Source organism: Sorex fumeus, unplaced genomic scaffold, assembly GCF_029834395.1.
Source record: "Sorex fumeus unplaced genomic scaffold, SorFum_2.1 ptg000047l, whole genome shotgun sequence".
Taxonomy (NCBI): domain Eukaryota; kingdom Metazoa; phylum Chordata; class Mammalia; order Eulipotyphla; family Soricidae; genus Sorex; species Sorex fumeus.
Window position 1 is genome coordinate 4,571,927 of NW_026606104.1, and position 17,464 is coordinate 4,589,390.

Here is a 17,464-nt window from a genome sequence, read left to right on the forward strand (position 1 = left end):
TAGAGGGCGGGGCCGTATGGGGGCGGGGCCTGACCCGGGAGGGGCGGAGCTTCCTGGAGCAAAGCCTGGCTCTTAGGGGACGGGCATGACTCTGGCGGGTGGAGCCTCCCGAAGCAGAGCCTGGCTCTTAGGGGGCGGGGCCTCCTGGAGGGCGGGGCCTGACTCGGCCGGGGTGGAGCCTCTTGGGAGCAGGGCCTGGCTCTTAGGGGCGGGGCCTGAGTCGGGCGGGGCGGAGCCTCCCGGAGCAGAGCCAGGCTCTTAGGGGCGGGGTCTCGGGGAGGGGCCTGGGCAGCGGGGCGGCCCCGGAGGCGGCACCGCGCGGCTGGGTGAGCTGGGCAGACCCTGCAGCCACCGCTCCAGCGAGCAACGCTCCGCACCTGCTGCCCTCGCCCGGCCCGGGGCTCCGCTGCCATGCGGCTGGCGCTGCTCTGGGCCCTGGGGCTCCTTGGCGCGGGCAGCCCACTGCCTTCCCGGCCGCTCCCCAATATAGGTGAGTGTCGGGCCGGGAGTGGGCCGGGGAGAACCGGGAGGAGGCACTGGGAAGTGGGCAGGCATCGGGGTACCCGGGTCGGCCTGGGAGAGCCGGCCGCCAGAGCTCCGTCCGCCCTGGGCGGGGGCCAGGTCACGGGGAGATGGGGTGAGAGCAGACGGGGATGCTGCGGCCCGCGTCCTGTCGCCCTCTGCGCGGTCCCCGCGGACTCTCAGCTCCCGTGCCAGGTGCCGGAGGGGCCGGGCCGGCCCGGCGCCTTCTCGGATGGCGCGGGGGGTGGGGGTTGGTGCGCCCGGGGCTGACGTCTGTGCCTTCCCGGGGCCTAGCTGGGTCTCCGTCGGGTGCCAGGGCCGAGGGGCACCCGCTCGCGGGGCGGCTCGGAGGATTGTCACCGCCCCCCGCCCAGGCCGGCACTCGTCCCGGTGCTGATGCCGCCAGGACCGGGCCGCGCGGGCGGGGCCGGGAGGAGCCGGGAACGGCGGCCAGAAAAGAGGCTGGGACCCCGGCTCCTGCTTGGAACTTTCACTTCCCGCTGCCGTCTCGGGCCGGGGGCCGAGAGGGCAGCGGGGCGGGGGCGGCGTGTCCGGCGGGCGGAGAGAGGGCCATTGTGGGGGGCGGGCGGCCGGAGAGGAAGCGGAGGCTGTGGGGAGCGGGTGTGTCTGCCCGGGCATCAGGGGTGTTTGCTCTGCTCACCCAGAAACGGGCGTGTCCACGTCTCGGATGGGAGGGCAGGGGAGGGTGCGCCGGCGGCCCGCCACGCGACTTGCCCAGTGGAGAGGAGGCGTTCTGGGGGGGAGGGGGGCAGCAGGAGCAGGGGGAGGTTCCCTGGAAGAACCTGGGATTGGTCCGAGGGGCTAGGAGGGGGCCGGGTTGACCAGCAGAACTTTTCTCTCCTGGAGGAGCCACAGACATTGGTGAGAGGGTTCCTCCAAGGGGAGCAAGCACTGTGGGGGTCCTGGGGAGAGAGACCTTGATACTGAGCGCAGGTCCCCAGTCTCAGCACTTTCTTGGGATATCGTGGGGATCCTGCAGGTGGCACGGAGGAGGAGCAGGCAAGGCCAGAGGGGGCCTGGAGTGGACCCGTGGAGGTCCTTTCCCTTGGGGACCACCCGGAGTTCGGCCAAGCTGAGGTGCTGGAGGTAATCACCCCTCAGTGGGGCATTTTCAGAAAGCCTGACGAGGAGTGCAGTGCAACTGTCCAGGGCTGACAGGCTCTCCCGGCCCACCCCAACACCTGACCCTACTTACTCCTCTCCCCTGGGGGACGGGGGCTTGCTTCCTCTGTCCTTTTTAGAGAGGGTCAGTACCCACCCTCCATCCCCCCACCCCAATTCTAATGCTGAGTCAGAGGAAGGGCTGGAGTCTCCCTGGGTCCTCCATGAGCTTCCTCTCTGGGCAGGAAGCCGAGAAGGGGGCGGCTCAGAAACCTTCCTTGGCCTCCTTGAACAACCCCCCAGAACAATGCCCCAGGCCAGGCAGGGCTTCCGGGCCCCTCCCTTGGGACCCCCCCTCCCCCAGTGAGCTCATCCATCGCTGGTGCTCTCTAGAGAGCCTGGGAGGGGAGAGGGCCTTCCGGCAGGGCCAGGGGAGCTGACATGTCCTCGGATGCCACAGACACACCCGCCTGAGGCCTTGCAGATCAAACTGGAGCTTGAAGGGGAGAGTCATGTCCTGGAGCTGTTGCCAAGCAGGTGAGGGAATGGTGGGGCCACTGGGTTTACGCTAGCTCCCTTCATCCTCAGGAACTAGATCCGCAGTGTCCTTATTGCGATGTGATTTATTTAGACTTGGGGGGGAGTCACATCTGCCAGAGTTCGGGGGCTGGGCCTGGCTTAGTGCTGGGGATCAGTCTGGGTGGTGCTTTCGGGGGCCCACGCAGTGCTGAGGGTCAGGGATAGAAACCGAGCAACCCGCACACGAAACCTATGCTTAGCCTGTTGAGCTCGCACTGGAGGGCCCCGGCCTCACCGTCAGGGTGGAGAGGTCAAACTGCCTCCGCATGGCAGTACAGCTAGTACAGGGGGAACCACAGAGAACCCAGAGAGCCTGGCGAGAGCTTATGGCCCGAGCACTCTGCCCTGCTGCCTCGGTGAGGGGAACAGGAAGGCTGAGGCTTCCCCCGCCCTCGTCCACCCCAAGCTCTCCCGCCCGGAGGCACCTGCGACCACGCTCTTTCTCTTCACCTGCAGGGAGCTGGTCCCCGGCCGCCCAACCCTGGTGTGGTACCAGCCTGATGGCACCCGGGTGATCAGTGAGGGACACAGTTTGGTGAGCCCAAGCCCCTTATGTGGGTCTGGCCTGCGGGCAGGAGGCAGGGAGGGGGCTGGCTGCTCCCACCCACCAGTTGCTGGGAGCGGCTCAGGCTCTGCCGTCCTGTGCTCCAGGGGAGCTGCTGCTTCCAGGGCCGGGTGCGAGGCCACGTGCACTCCTGGGCATCCATCTGCACCTGCTCCGGGCTCCGGTACGGGGGACCCCAGGCAGCGGGGAGAATACAGGGGTGGGTGGCAGGGAGCACAGCACTCTCACCTGCTGCCCCCTTCCTAGGGGTGTGGTGGTCCTGACCCCAGAGAGAAGCTATGCCCTGGAGCTGGGACACGGGGACCGGGCAGCTTCTCCCCGCATCTCTCGGATCCGTGGCTCTCTGCTACCACGCCACACCTGCATCTGGAACAGGCAGGGGCCTGTGCCCGGCCACGTTCCAACAGAGCCCCCCAGCAGACAACGCCGTGGCCGCCGGGTGAGAACGGATGGCAGGACTGGTGGGCACCCCTCAGAGCCTCCCACACAGGGAGCACCTGCCCACACGAGGCATGTGTGGGGCTTGACTCACCCAGGCCCCCTGGGAAGGAGAGGGCCCTCAGCAGCTGGCAGTGCTCAGGGTACCCCCAGGGCTGTGTGCTCAGGGATCACTCCTGGCTCGGGGGACCCTAGGAATCGCTGGGGATGGAACCAAGGTTGTCCACACACAGGCGAGTGCCTTCCCCACTGTCCTGTATCTCCTTAAGTCACTGTCATTACTATCAAACCCTGAGCCTAGCATGTGCCCCACCACTTGAGTCATACCCTTGGCCTTTCAATAGCTGTTATTTGTTTGTTTGTTTGTTTCTGGGCCATACCTGGCCCTGCACAGGGGTTACTCCAGGCTCTGTGTCAGGGATCAAGCTCACATCTCCTGCATGTGAAGTCTGTACTTAGCCCATTGGGCCATCTCTCTGACCCCCGATAGCTCTATCCCTCCCCCCTTTTGTCTCTTCAGTTACACCCAACAGTGCTCAGGGTTAACTACCTTGGCTCTGTGCTCAAGGGAAATTTCTGGGGATCCCCAGCAATACCAGAGATCAAACTGGCCTCAGCTGCATGTAAGGCCCAAACTTCTGTCCTCTTGCCAGCCCCAGCTCTATTTTTAAGTGAGTAGGGTCAAAGAAGTTAAATAACTTGCCCAAGGTCTTTCCACTAATACGTGGTATATCTCAGGGCTCAGATGCAGGTACTTGAGTGAACCTTCTCCTCTACCTGTGACCCTATAAGCAGAGAACACACACATGAGCACATAGAATACAGAGCTGTAAGCAGCAGGTCCTAACACCCACTTTCCTAAAGTGTAATGGGGAGGGAGACCAGTTAGTTTGTAGGGTGCTGTGAAGACTGAATGCAACAGTATGTGAGTGAAATCCTGAGATCTGGGCCTGACATATATGGTCAGTAACCTGGCAACTTGGAGGGTCACTCTCAGCAGTTTCCAGGGTCCATGGGGTGCTGGGATTCAAACCTAGACTTTCCACATTCAGAGCATATGCTCAGCCCTTTGAGTTGTCTCCCTGGTCCAAGTATTATTAGCGTATATGTGCATGTGTTTGAGTCACCGCCTTGAGTCTAGTACTCAAGGTTATTTATTCCTGGCTCTGTGCTCTGGAGTGACTGGCAGTGCTTGAGGGACCAGATACAGCACCAAGTAGTGAACCAGTGAACCAGAGTCAGTCACATGCAGGGCAAATATCTTATCCCCAGTACTATCTCCTACCTCCCCAGCCAAGTAGAACTTTTTCGTTGGGGGAGCCATACCTGGCAATGCTCAGGGACTGCTCTTGGCTCTGCACTCAGGAATCACTCCTGGTAGTGCTTGTGGGGGGACCATCTGGGGTGCTGGGGATCAACCTGGCTTGGTTGTATTCAAGACAAATACCCTGCCTGCTGTATCACGTGGGCCCAGTACTTTTAAGAATTTGGAAAACGCACTGAACTTGGAGTCAGAAAAGCAGGGCACTGCTCTTGGTAGTTCGTCTGTGAAACAAGATCCACACCCTCCTCTGTGGGCCACACAGGCTGGGGGACAGTTAGTGGCCACACAGGCAGGAGTGGGCACTGAATGAACAGTGTGTGGCTGGGTACCTGACTCATTTACCCAAAACATTTTTCAAGGGCTGGAGCAATAGCACAGTGGGTAGGTAGGGCCTTTGCCTTGCATGCAGCCAACAAGGGTTCAATTCCCATCATCCCATATGGTCCCCCGAGCATCAGTAGTAATTCCTGAGTGCAAAGCCAGGAGGAACCCCTGTGCATCGCTGGGTGTGACCCAAAAAGAAAAAAAAACATTTTTCAAATTTTCTTTTAATTTTATTTAAATTCTTTTATTTAGGATAGGTGTTTGGGGAGGAGTTGGGCTACTTCCAGCAGTGCTCAGGGATCCCTCCTGGTGCTGCTTGGCGGTTGGGGGTTCCTGTGCAGTGCTAGGGACCAAACCAGGGTTGGTAGTGTGCAAGGCTTCCCTGCTGTCCCACCCCTCCGGCTCCATCGGATTCTGTCCTTCCTTCCTCCCTCCCTTTCCTTGTGCTGCTGCTTCTGTGTGTCTGGGACTTGGGCACTGGGTAGTGGAACTCAGGTATGGATGTCGGTGCATGTGGGGTGCAGCAGGGCCTTGTGCTATGCCCAGCCTCGTGAGGTCCTTCTTGCCCACTGCAGAAACGAGATGTGGTGACAGAGACCAAAACCGTGGAGCTGGTGATCGTGGCCGATCATTCTGAGGTGAGCTGACGGGCAGTGCCCTGAGCCCACCTGACCCCATACGACCCCCGCTGTCACTCTCCCTACTCTCAACCCTCAGGTGCAGAGGTACCCGGACTCCCAGCAGCTGCTGAACCGCTCGCTCGAGGTGGCGATGTTCGTGGATACGGTGAGTGTGGGGGACTCAGCCCCGGCCAGCCCGGCCGTGAGCGCCCCTCCTGATCCCACTCCCTTTCAGTTCTTCCGGCCCCTCAATGTCCGGGTGGCACTCGTGGGCCTGGAAGCCTGGACCCAGCACGACCTGGTGGAAATCAGCCAGGACCCTGGGGTCACTCTCGACAACTTCCTGCGCTGGCGCCGGATAGACTTGCTGCCCAGACTACCACACGACAGTGCCCAGCTGGTGACGTAAGGCCCAGGGCTCAGTGGCCCAATCCCACAGTCCTTCCCTCTCTGCCAGAGCCCTGGAGCTTGGGCCCTCCAGACCATGGCCCCTGACCTTTGCCTCTTGGTCCCCAGTGCAACTGTATTCTCTGGGCCGTCCGTGGGGCTCACCGTGCAGAACTCCATCTGCTCCCCAGAGCTCTCGGGAGGCGTCAACATGGTGAGCCGACTCTGCATCTCGGGGCCAACAAAGCTGGGTGCATGCTGGGACCTTTGTCTCAGGCTCCGTGCTGTGTCACTTCTTCTGTGACCATGAGCTCTTCCCATCCCTTTCTTTTCTTTTCTGTTTTTTTTTTTTGGGGGGGGGAGTTATACCCAGCTGTGCTCAGGGGCTTCTCCTGGCTCACCACTGCAGATGGTCATTTCCAGTGTTGGTGCTCTGAGGACCCTGTGGTGGCGGGGATCGAACAGGGCCCCTGCACACACCCTCCAGCAGCACGGGCCTCCTTTGCTCAGCCTGGAACCATTCCCTGCCCGCTGCCCATTTCCTGGCAGGGAGTGGGGTGCAGCTGAGGCTCAAAGGACAGAGCTGATCTGCTGGTCCAGGTGGGGGGTCAGGGGGACAGACGGGAACCTCCCTGCCATCAAGGGCTGGGCTCGCCTCCGGTAGAAGAATTTAAGGAGGGAGGCGGAGGCTGCAGGCCCTGGAGGGGACGGAGGCGAGAGCAGCAGCCAGGCGGGTGCTGGAGCTGGGGTGCCCCCTCCCCACTGACAGGACCATTCCACCAGCATCCTGGGAGTTGCCTCCTCCATCGCCCATGAGCTGGGCCACAGCTTGGGCCTGGACCATGACTTGCCTGGGAACAGCTGCCCCTGTCCAGGCCCGGCCCCTGCCAAGACCTGCATCATGGAGGCGTCCACAGAGTGAGTGACCTTGGGTGTGGAGAAGGGGGAACGGGGGTGCAGCAGGTGGGCACCACTGACCTCCTGCCGCTCTCCCCACTCAAGCTTCCTGCCGGGCCTGAAGTTTAGCAACTGCAGCCGCCAGGCGCTGGAGAGGGCCCTGCAGGCCGGCATGGGCAGCTGTCTTTTTGACCAGACGTCTGGTCAGCGCGCCCTGGGCAGCCTGTGTGGAAACCAGCTTGTGGAGCCGGGGGAGCAGTGTGACTGCGGCTTCCCTGACGTGAGCCCACCCACCCGCCCACCCCCAGCCTCAGCCCTGAGCCCTTGCAGACAGGGGTGCTGTGATGTGGGGTTGCGGAGGGGCCCCAGTCTGAGCTCCCCCACCACCACTTTGCGCCCCCCAGGACTGCAATGACCCCTGCTGTGACTACTTCACCTGTCAGCTGCGGCCAGGGGCGCAGTGTGCCTCCCAGGAACCCTGCTGTCAGAACTGCCAGGTGGGCGGGGGGAACAGGACAGTGGGCGGCTGTTTTCTATGAACTGGGTTCCATCCCTGGCACTGTCGGGTGTGGCCCCTCAACACACACACGTTCCTTTAAAACCCTTCCAGGTGGGCATACTGGTCTCCTCGGCCTGAGCTCACAGCTCCAAGTGGGAGGAAAAGGGCGGCACCGCCGTCTGGGGCACTCACACTTTTCTCACCTAACTCCCGCAGCTGCGCCCTGCTGGCTGGCAGTGCCGCCCGGCCCGAGGGGACTGTGACCTGCCGGAATTCTGCCCAGGAGACAGCGCACAGTGCCCCGCAGATGTGGGCCTGGGGGATGGCGAGCCGTGCGCCGGCGGCACAGCCGTGTGCATGCGGGGGCGCTGTGCGTCCTACGCCCAGCAGTGCCAGGTGCTCTGGGGCCCGGGGGCCCGGCCCGCCGCGCTGCCCTGCCTGCGGGCAGCCAACACACGGGGTGACGCGTTTGGGAGCTGCGGGCGCCACCCCAATGGCAGCTATGTGGCCTGCGCGCCCAGGTGCGTGGGGGACCCTGGCTTCTCCCAGGGCTAGTGGCAGTCTCCACGCCCTCCCGCTGACCCCACCTCGCCTCTCGCCCCAGTGACGTCATCTGCGGGCAGCTCCAGTGCCAAGGGGGCGGCGCGCGGCCCTTCCTGGGGACGGCTGCAGAGCTGCACTGGGAGGTCCTGAACGCCAATGGCACCCGGCTCAACTGCAGCCGCATGCGCCTGGACCTGGGCAGCGACGTGGCACAGCCGCTCCTGGCGCTGCCGGGCACCACCTGCGGCCCTGGCCTGGTGAGCAGCCTGTAAGGGTCTGGGTGGGCAGGGTCAACATCTTACCCTCAAGCACAGACTTGGGGTCTGCAAGGAAACCTGGGCATTTCCCTCTGGACAGGGGGCTCCCAGCACCTAGAGGTGCGTGACCTCTGCTCTTCCTTCCTGCCAAAAGGTCTGCATCGAGCAGCGGTGCCAACCCGCTGGCCTCCTGGGAGCACAGAAATGTCGCAGCAGATGCCACGGGCATGGGGTGAGCTGGCTCCTGAGAGATGGAAGGGATGCAGGGAGCATCCCCCACCTCCACCCCAGAAAGTGTGCGTGTGGGGGGGGACTTGGCGTAGAACAGGCCTGACCTTGAAGCCCTGCTCCACCGTTTTCTAGCTGTGTGACTTGGGGAAACTTACCCAGCCTCTTTGAGCTGTCTCTGCGACTCTCAGATAGGCACAGCTAGGTGGGGCCTCATCCTGTGGGGATTCAAGCTGGCCAGGGAAAACCCCCAGTGCCAGGATCCCCGGGGCAGGGCACTCAGCACCCGCTGGCCCTGGCCAGGATAGAGACTGCCACCCCAAAGTTCAGGCATGGCCTATCCACGGTCTGGGAAAACAGGGGGCTGGTGCGCAGCCTGACAGGCCCCTCACTGCTTGTCCTCCTTCCTAGGTCTGCAACAGCGATGGCAACTGTCACTGCGAGGAGGGCTGGACACCCCCCGACTGCGCTGTCCAGAGCAGAGGTGTCCTTTCTGTGCCTCCCCCTTTTCTTAATTATAAAGAAGTTGAAGGGCCAGAGACATAGTACAGTGGGTAGGGCCCTTGCCTTGCACAGAGGGGACCTGGGATTGAGCCCTGGCACTACATAGAATCCCTGAGCCCTGCCAGGCACTCCTGAGCACAGAACCAGGAGTGAGCCCTGAACACTGCTTGGTATAGCCCCAAAATCAAACCAGAAGTAAAGATATATATATTTTTGTGGGGGAGGGGCCTCCCAAATAGTGCTGAGGGAGTCTGGGGGCTCTGCCCAGTGACGCTCAATAAACCAGGCTGGGGGCTTGGTGCTCGCGTCTGTGTGAGGGGCTGCTCAGGTCTGCAGTCCTGGGGTGCCGGGGCCACCCAGCATTGTCGGGCTCCTCCAGAGCCACGCCCAGCAGCAGAGGGGGCCTGTGTGGCACCAAGGATCAAATCCTAAGTGCCCTGTACTCAGTCACGTGATCTTCCCTGTCTGCCCCCCCCCGCCCCATTTTGGGTAGAGGGCTCTCAGCCCTCCTCTTCACCTTTGTTTTCCGCCCTTCCCCTTTCCTCCCCGCCTGCATATTTTATTTTGTAATATGTTTTTGGCCTTGCCAGCAGTGCTCAGGAGCATGCAGTGTCAGGGCTCAAACCTGGGGCTCCCTCCAAGTCTGTGCTCCAGCCCCTTGGTTCCCCTTCCTGCCTCCTTTCTCTTCCTCTGGCTGTTGTCTGCGGTAGTGGCCGCGTGCCCAGGCCATGGCTCTGGCGCCAGGGAGAGCATTAAGCCATGTGGGCCAATTCCAGGGATCAAACTCAGGGCTCCCCACCTGCCGGCAGGTGCTCTGCCCCCAAGCCCTATCCCAGGCCTCCCTGCTCATCTCTGGACCATCCCTCACCCATAGCAACCAGCTCCCTGACCACCGGGCTGCTCCTCAGCCTCCTGCTACTGCTGGTCCTGGTGCTCCTTGGTGCCAGCTACTGGCACCGTGCCCGCCTCCGCCAGAGGCTCTGCCAGCTCAAGGGGCCCAGCTGCCAATACAGGTACCGGCTCCCTCAACAGCTCTGTCCCAGCCCTGCAGCCCCTGTGCCCTGATCCTGACCCCCCACACCACAGGTCTCCATTCCCTACCTGTACCCCAGGAAGCATGCAAGTCCCCTGTTCCCAGAAAGCCCCGGGCTGGCTAAGGGTGGTCCTCCCCAGGGCTGTCAACTTCCAGCCTGCTGGTCTGGCCCAAGCCAGCCACCAGCCCTGCTCCAAGACGGGCCGCTGGAGGGTGAGAGAGCATGGGGCTGAGCTGGCCCTTCTCCATGCTCAGGGCAGCCCAGCCCATCCCCCCAGAACGCCCAGGACCCCCGCAGAGGACCTTGCTGACGCCAGGTGCCAAGGTGAGCTGGGATGCCAGTGGAGGGCCCCCCACCCATACCCCCTCCAGACCAGGAGTCCAGGCGAACGGACGGATGGCCCTAGGCTCAGAGATTCCAGCACCCAAGGAGTGAGGCCAGCCTCCCCCTGGACTCCCCCTGACCCAGCCACAGGCCCAGACACAGAGTGGACAAGCAGGGGGTGGGGCCACCACCCACAGGAAGATGCGTGGAACTCTCTGGGGTGGGGGGTGGCCTGGGCTCCAAGCAGTGGCCCCACAGGGCCAGGGATGGTTGGTGGCACTCAGAACCGCCTTGGGTGTACCAGGACCCACCAAGGCCCAGGTCACCACGTGTAGGAAGAAGGGTAGGTGAGTGCACCTGCCCCAAACCCCATCGACACAGGTCAGCCCTCTGAATGCAACTGGATAACCGCATGCACCGGCCCCTGCCCCAGCCCAGCACCCCTCTGGCACTAACCACTAACCCCTTCTGTCCACATCTGTCTCTGCTCCTGCTGCCGCGCCTGTCCACTCTGCCTCTCTCGCAGGCAAGCGCTGGCGGCTTCCCGGCCGCCCCCTCCAGGCCGCTGCCTCCTGACCCTGTACGCAAGAGACTCCAGGTAAATCTGGCCCAGGGCAGGTGGGAAGCTTGGCGCCAAGCCTCAGCTCTCATCCCTGTTCCCTGCCAGCGGTGCTCTTCATTCGGGGACCAGGGTGCCCCTCCGCCTTCAGACACTCTGAGCCCCAGATGCAGCAAAGGGTGAGCCTCCTGCCTTGGTTTCTACCACCACCTGGTGGTCAGCGGCGGGACTGCAGCCATCCAGGGACACCACGAGGACCCATACCTTCCCCACCCCACCCCTTGCCCCTCCAGCCCCCCAGGATATCTGCTGGCATGCACCCCAGCCCTGTGCGCATGTCCGTTTCACTCCTACCCTCTGGCTGACTCTGCATGTCGACTTAAACCCCAGGGGAGAACCTCTGCATGCCACTGCCCCTGGCGGTGCTCTCACAAGCCACTGCCCCTCTCTCTGTCCAGGCTGAGCTGGCGGATCGACCCAATCCCCCTAACCGCCCTCTGCCCGCTGACCCAGTGGTGAGGCGCCCCAAGGTAACAGTGTGGGAAAGAGAAGGGCACAGCCTCCTCCCCCACCTAGGGCTGTTGTGCTGGTGGCCGTGGCGGTGGTGGCCGTGGCGGTGGTGGCCATGGTGAGATGTCCCTTCGGTGCCCCAGTGGCTTCTTTAGTGGTGACAGGTTTGTTTGGAGACAGAGGTGACCACTGATGCTGCCCCTGACCCAGCTGGTGTTCCCCAGCACTGGGGCATGGGAAGGGGCAGTGTGACGCCCTCCCAAGCGACCCCCCTGCCTTCTCTCTCTCAGTCTCTGGGGCCCGCCAAGCCCCCACCCCCACGGAAGGCACTGCCCACCGACCCCCAGGGCAGGCGCCCTTCAGGGGACGCACCCAGCCCAGAAGCTGGATTTCCGCCTTCAGTGGTCCCCTCCAGGTAGGTGGAGAAGGGGGCTGAGGGTGGATGGGCAGGCAAAGGAGCCCTCCACCAACTCTGGCCTCCCTCACCGCAGGCCTGCGCCGCCGCCCCCTGCAGCGTCCTCGCTCTACCTCTAACCTCTCCTGGGGCTCCGCTGCCTCTGCCGTGACTTAGGACATCTAGAGGCCGACCGCCCCCCACCCCTGGGGTCCCCCCACCCGCGATGACTGAAGGAGCCCAGCCGCGATGGAGCTGGCGTCCCGCGACCCCGGGCACCTTCAGGAGCTCTAGAGCATCACCCTGGGGATCCGCCTAGCAGCTGCAGACTGAAGTTGGGGAGGGGCTGGGCGCTGGCCGGGGCTGGGGGAGACGTGCACCGCTTGTTTCTAGAGGACGGTCGCAATAAAAGTGAGAACTGGGAACAGCGTCTTGGAGTTTGTCCGGGTCGCCCCGGTTGCGGTTCCAGGTCTGGCCGCCAGGGGACGCTGCCGCCTCGGAGGTAGACGGAGCGGGAGGGCGATTCCCGGCTGGGGTCAGCGCGTGTCGGCCTGCTGCTCGCGGCTTGCTCCTGCCCAGCCCCGGGTGGCCCTCCGTGCAGTCCAGAGCTACGTGGAGCTGCACGCCCTTTACCACCCTCAGCAGGCTGGTCCTCGGCTCCAACTCGGGGGATGATGGTCACCCCCGGCCCAGTTGATGCAGCCGCTGCCCCCCCATCCCCCACTGCGACAGTGTCCGGGAAACGTGGGTCTGTCTGGCCCCTGTTCCCGGAGCCCCGGAGCCAGGGCGGAGAGGGGCGGCGGCGGCTCCCACGATCCCAAGGCCGCACACCTGCCTCCTCCCCCTCCTCCGCCCCCACCTGAGGGCTGGGGAACAAAGGTGCTTTGTACAGGCCGCAACCACCTTATTACCTCGTCTTCAGGACTGGGAGCCCAGAACCAAGGTGTGGGCAAGAGAAGGGACCCGCGCCAACCCCGAGGTGGGCATGGAGCTGGCCAGTGAAAATGAAGCGTGCGTGTGTCAAGTGGGGCGGGCAGTCCCAGGAAGCGATCTGTCCCTTCCCCTGGCGCTACCCCTAGATGTGCAAAGAAAAATGTGGCCGGTCCTCGTCCGTGCCTCACTTTCCTCTTGGGGTAAAGGGCGTGTGCTCCTAGAGAAATCCTCCGGAACTTTTTTTTTTAATGGTTTTTGGGCCACACCCGGCGATGCTCGGGTTACCCCTGGCGGTGCTCAGGGGACCCTAGGGGATGCTGAAGACTGAATCCGGGTCGGCCCCGGGCAAGGCCAACACCCTCCCCGCTGTACTATCTCTTTGGCCCCAAACCCTCCAAACTTCTAACGAGGCTCTCCTCCGCGTCCCAAGGCAGCCACGAAAGACTCAGCCTTCCTGGAAGCACTTCCTAGCGGCCGGCGGGACCTCCCCGGCTCCCGCTGGCCCGGCCGGGCCGAGCCGGCGCCTACGAGGTGGCGCGCCGAGGGTTAAGGCGACTCGGCGGGGAGCAGGGGGGCGGAGCCACGCCCCCATTGGTGGAAAGTTATCCCGGGGCGTGGCCCGCGAGTCTCCGCACCCCACCCCCCTTTTCGGAGCACCCCCCCACCCCACCACCTTCCACTTTGTACCTTTCTCGCCGCCACTGCGAAGCGGGCCGGGGCGGGCCGGACCGGAGCGGACCGGAGCCCGGGGGGCGATGCGGCTGCTGCCCCTGCTGCGGACGCTCCTCTGGGCCGCGCTCCTCTGCTCCCCTCTCCGCGGGGGCTCGGGCCTTCGCCATCCCCTCTACTGGAACTCCAGTAACCCCAGGTAGCCGGGCCGAACCCCGGGCGCCGCCGGCCGGGCCCGCGCGCTCTCGGGCCGGGCGCGCCGCCGGCCCCGCTCCGTGCGCGCCGCTGCCCGCGCCGGGCCGCGCGCCGGGACTCCTTTGTCTGAGTCGGCGGGGGAGGGGCGGGGGAGGGGCGCGGCGCGTGCGGGGCGCCCCCCACTCCTCCCGCACGTGTGGGCGCGGCGGAGCACTCGCGCCCCGAGCGCGGGGGCTGGAGTCCGGGAGCCGGGCGCGGGGCGGGGGGGGGGGGTCCTGGCCCGCGCTCCGAGCCCCGCCCCCCGCCGCCCGTCCCCCGCGCCGCTTTTTGGGGGGCGCTTCCCGGCTCGCTGGGGCGGGCGGACTTGGGACGGAGGGAGGGAAGGGGCTTCGGGAGCGCGGGTGGTGGCGCCGCGACCTGGGCCGGTCCCGCGAGGCTGCCCACCTCCTTCGGGAGTTCTCTGGGGCCCTCTGGCTCCGTCTCGTCTCAGCCTGCCCTCCTGGCTGATTCACCTTTGGGCGACTTGTTTGACCTCCCTGACCTCAGTTATCTCATCTGTACAATGGGCTAATAACACCCGGACCCCTGGGAAAGCAGGCCGGCTGCCCTGAGTGTTCGAGGCACTCTCTGCAGAAGCCAGCTCTGATTTCTTTCCCTGCTTTTGAACCTCGGTGTTTTTCTGCTGCTTGCTTCCATCCTCCTCCTGGTTTCTCCCTGCCTCTCTGTTTTCTCCATCTGTTTTCCTTTCTGATTTTCCTACTTGAGACAATCTGCGCCTCTGACGTGTGTTAGCTCGCTAACATTTTACTCATCCTGTGTGGTGCCCGGGCCTGTGTTTAGGGGATTCCAGAGATAACCAGCTAGACTCTGCCCTCTGGGAGCTGACCCCCCTTTCCAGGGCAGATCTCTGCCCGGGTCATTATAATACCAATGCACTGTCATAAGTGCTATTGTCCTGCAGTGGGAATTCCTCTCCCTGTTCCAGCCCAGTGCCCCTGAATCGCTTGGAAGAACGTTCAAGATTCCAGTCCCTGCCCCCCAGCCACTCACCCTAAGGTTTCTGGTTCTTCGATTGGACCCACGAAATTTTGGGTGGAGAAGGACCTGGTGCAGGACCCCTTCCAGACACCGGGGGCCTTGCACACACTTGTGCCAAGATCTAGCTTGTGTTGTCTGGGGCCCTGAGCCCAGGAATCTGCATTTCTAATCCAGCCACCTGCTGCACGGTGGTCCTGGGGTTACTCATTGAGAGGCAGTTGGAGGTTTGGTTTAGTCCGGTGGGGTTCTGTGTGTAGTGGGCCTGGGGAAGCGGGTCCCCGGAAGCTGATGGAGGGAGGAATGATGGGGGCACAGCGTGGCCAGCCTCCCATTCTGCTCGGTGTCCCTCGGTGCTCGGGCTGAGGGTTGGATGACAGTCGGATGACCCACACTCCTCTGGCATGTCCTTGCCCTGGGGGGGAGTGGAAGCACCCCCTTGCCTCTCCTCTGGCCTGACCCTGGGGTTCTTTCTAGCAGAGGCTGGAGCGATAGGACAGCAGGTAGGGCGCTTTCCTTGCTCCTGGCTGACTCGGATTCGATCCCTGGCATCCCATATGGCCCCCCAAGCATCTCTAGGAGTGATCCCTGGACACAGCCAGAGTAAGCTCTGAGCACCACTGGTGTGACCCCAGATCCAAGCAGTAGGTCAGTGAGTGCATCAAGGGAAGCCTGGTCCTCCATGTCTCGGGTGCTGCTGCCCTGGCTGGCTCTGGCTGTGCCTGCACCCTGCACCCAGTCCACACTTTCACATCTGTCCCTCTGCTCCTTCACAGCACCCTCCGTTTCTCAGATGCAGGTGCCAGGCCACGCCCACTGGGGGCGCTGGGGATGGAGAGGTGGGTGGCAGCTCGGGCGGGAAGGGCAGGGTGGGCACGGCTTTCTCCCCTTGGAGACACGCAGCCCCTCAGCCTCTCTGAGCTGGTGAGGCCTTCACTCGTTCCTTGCCCAGAGCTGCGACTCCTGGGAACCTGGGCCTTGCGGAGCAGCCCCCTCCCGGGTGAGGGTTGGGGGTGCTGGCCGGGACCTGATGGCCCTGGGGGGCCTGTGCCACCCTCCTCCCTGAGCCCCTGCCTCCTTCCCCACACCCACAGCTTGCTTCGAGGTGATGCGGTGGTGGAGCTGGGCCTCAACGATTACCTAGACATCTTCTGCCCCCACTACGAGGGCCCGGGCCCGCCAGGAGGCCCCGAGAGCTTTGCGCTGTACATGGTGGACTGGCAGGGTTACCAGGCCTGCCGGGCCGAGGGGCCCCGGGCCTTCAAGCGCTGGGAATGCTCTCGGCCCTTCGCCCCCTTGGGCCCCGTCCGCTTCTCAGAGAAGATCCAGCGCTTCACGCCCTTCTCGCTCGGCTTCGAGTTCTTGCCTGGAGACACGTACTACTACATCTGTGAGTGGATGGGGGCACTCTCAGGGCCGAGGTGGAGGAAGAGAGGGCCGGGAGGGGGCTGGCCCAGGATTGACAGGGCCTTCTAGAAGGAAGAGGGCTTGGGAAGGGGGCCCAGGAGAGGAGGAGGGGCAAGAATGGGGCCTGATCCCGGGGCACAGCTCTGGAGGAGAGCGGCAATGCTGGGGGTTGGGGTGGGCAGCTCACACTGTGCTCACTTCTCCCCGCCCCCCGCCCAGCGGTGCCCACTCCAGAGAGTCCCGGCCAGTGCCTGAGGCTGCAGGTGTCTGTCTGTTGCAAGGAGAGCAGTAAGTATGCGGGGTGCTCGGAACCCCTGCTGGTCTGGGGGGCTGTTGGTAATGAGGGAGGGGGGAGCATGAGACTCTGAGTTCAGGAGGGGCTCCCTCATCCAGCTTCGGGCCTGGGTGGCTGGCGTCTCGAGGTGGGGGGGCAAGGCCCGTCCAGGCCTCCCCTGAGCGGGTGGCCAGCCGTGGCAGTTTGGGGGGAGCCTTGGAAGTTGGATTAGGAGGTAGGTGAGGGGAAGGGACGGCTGATTTTGGAGAGTGATGAGCTCAGAGGGTGGCAGGCAGAAGCTGGGGCCCCCACCAATGCCCACCCTGCCCTTCACAGAGTCCGAGTCGGCCCATCCTGTGGGGAGCCCCGGAGAGAGCGGCACATCCGGGTGGCGAGGGGGAGGCGCCCCCAGCCCCCTCTGTGTGCTGCTGCTGCTGCTATTTCCCATCTTGAGGCTCCTGCGAGCTCTCTGAGCCCTCCCCGGATGCCCTGCAGGGGGCGCTGCCCCTAAACTCGGTCCAGTGGCCCCTGGAACCCTGTGAGAGGACCTTGGAGGGCAGGGGCCTGCGGACCCCGGCCGGGTGCTGGCCCTGTGTGAAGAGGAGCGTGGGATAGCCTGCCATGGTCTGCGCCACCCCGGCCCCCAGGAACACAGGACTTGGTGGCACTGCATCCTTGAACCTGCAGGGGGCCAGAGCCCAAGCCCCCAGCGACAGACAGGTGGATGACCGGCCAGGGTGAGGAAGAGGGCCAGGCTTGCCATCTGCATCCACCACCCTGGCACCTCTTCCCCAAGGCAGCACCTTTCCCTCCGGGGGGAGGATCAGTCACATGTCTTCTGTGAAGATGGACTTGGCATGACATCCCTGTTCATGCCACTTTGTATTTTTATAAGTATCTGGACCAAACCCTCAATAAATTGTCATCTGTGCCCCACGCCCAGCGGACAGGCTGCTCCACAGATCTCTCCTGGACACCAGGATTCCCTGTGGCCCGCGCTCTTGGCTGGCTTGGCCTGACCTCCTCACCAGCTGTGCCCAGGCCGTCAGAGCCAGGCCTCAGTGGGCGCCCTACGGGCAGCGTGGGGTGGGTGCCAGCGGCAGCTGTGGACCCGCTTGGCATCCTCTCCCACCTTGGAACTGGCTTCCAGTGCTGGGGAGGAGCAGGTGCTGCCGTGACCCAGCCAGCCCCCGGGGAGAGGGGGCACTCCCTTACCTGGGAGCCCTGCTTGCCGCCAGGGGCCAGGAAGAGGGGTGGGAGAGAGCCAGCACCTGGATTTCAGGACTTCTGGGTCCCCAGAGCTGGATTTCCCTTCCCTCCC

General features: G+C 63.9%; 2 protein-coding genes across 8 annotated transcripts; both read left to right on the forward strand.

The window, feature by feature from the left end:
• The first annotated feature begins 328 nt into the window (after positions 1 to 328).
• Positions 329 to 12,055, forward strand: ADAM15 (ADAM metallopeptidase domain 15). 7 transcript variants are annotated; one of them, XM_056123779.1, is made up of 23 exons: positions 329 to 490; positions 1,523 to 1,629; positions 2,105 to 2,181; positions 2,680 to 2,758; positions 2,875 to 2,951; positions 3,035 to 3,227; positions 5,450 to 5,512; positions 5,592 to 5,660; positions 5,730 to 5,899; positions 6,011 to 6,095; positions 6,651 to 6,799; positions 6,884 to 7,058; positions 7,183 to 7,275; positions 7,494 to 7,798; positions 7,882 to 8,077; positions 8,232 to 8,309; positions 8,717 to 8,789; positions 9,684 to 9,822; positions 10,098 to 10,167; positions 10,694 to 10,765; positions 11,185 to 11,256; positions 11,527 to 11,651; positions 11,728 to 12,055. In XM_056123779.1, exons 1-23 carry the CDS (start codon positions 412 to 414, stop codon positions 11,768 to 11,770), a joined length of 2,589 nt encoding a protein of 862 aa, XP_055979754.1. In that variant the 5' UTR covers positions 329 to 411; the 3' UTR covers positions 11,771 to 12,055. The 7 variants fall into 7 exon arrangements, with proteins under 7 accessions (XP_055979754.1, XP_055979756.1, XP_055979757.1 ...); XM_056123781.1 differs by lacking the exon at positions 11,728 to 12,055 and having other exon boundaries at positions 10,694 to 10,905; positions 11,527 to 11,652; XM_056123782.1 differs by lacking the exon at positions 11,728 to 12,055 and having other exon boundaries at positions 11,185 to 11,400.
• Positions 12,056 to 13,255: 1,200 nt separating this feature from the next.
• EFNA4 (ephrin A4) lies at positions 13,256 to 17,070 on the forward strand. Its single transcript, XM_056123800.1, has 4 exons — positions 13,256 to 13,431; positions 15,557 to 15,852; positions 16,089 to 16,157; positions 16,480 to 17,070. The coding sequence occupies exons 1-4, from the start codon at positions 13,319 to 13,321 to the stop codon at positions 16,614 to 16,616; spliced, it is 615 nt and encodes a 204-aa protein (XP_055979775.1). The 5' UTR covers positions 13,256 to 13,318; the 3' UTR covers positions 16,617 to 17,070.
• Positions 17,071 to 17,464: the final 394 nt, after the last annotated feature.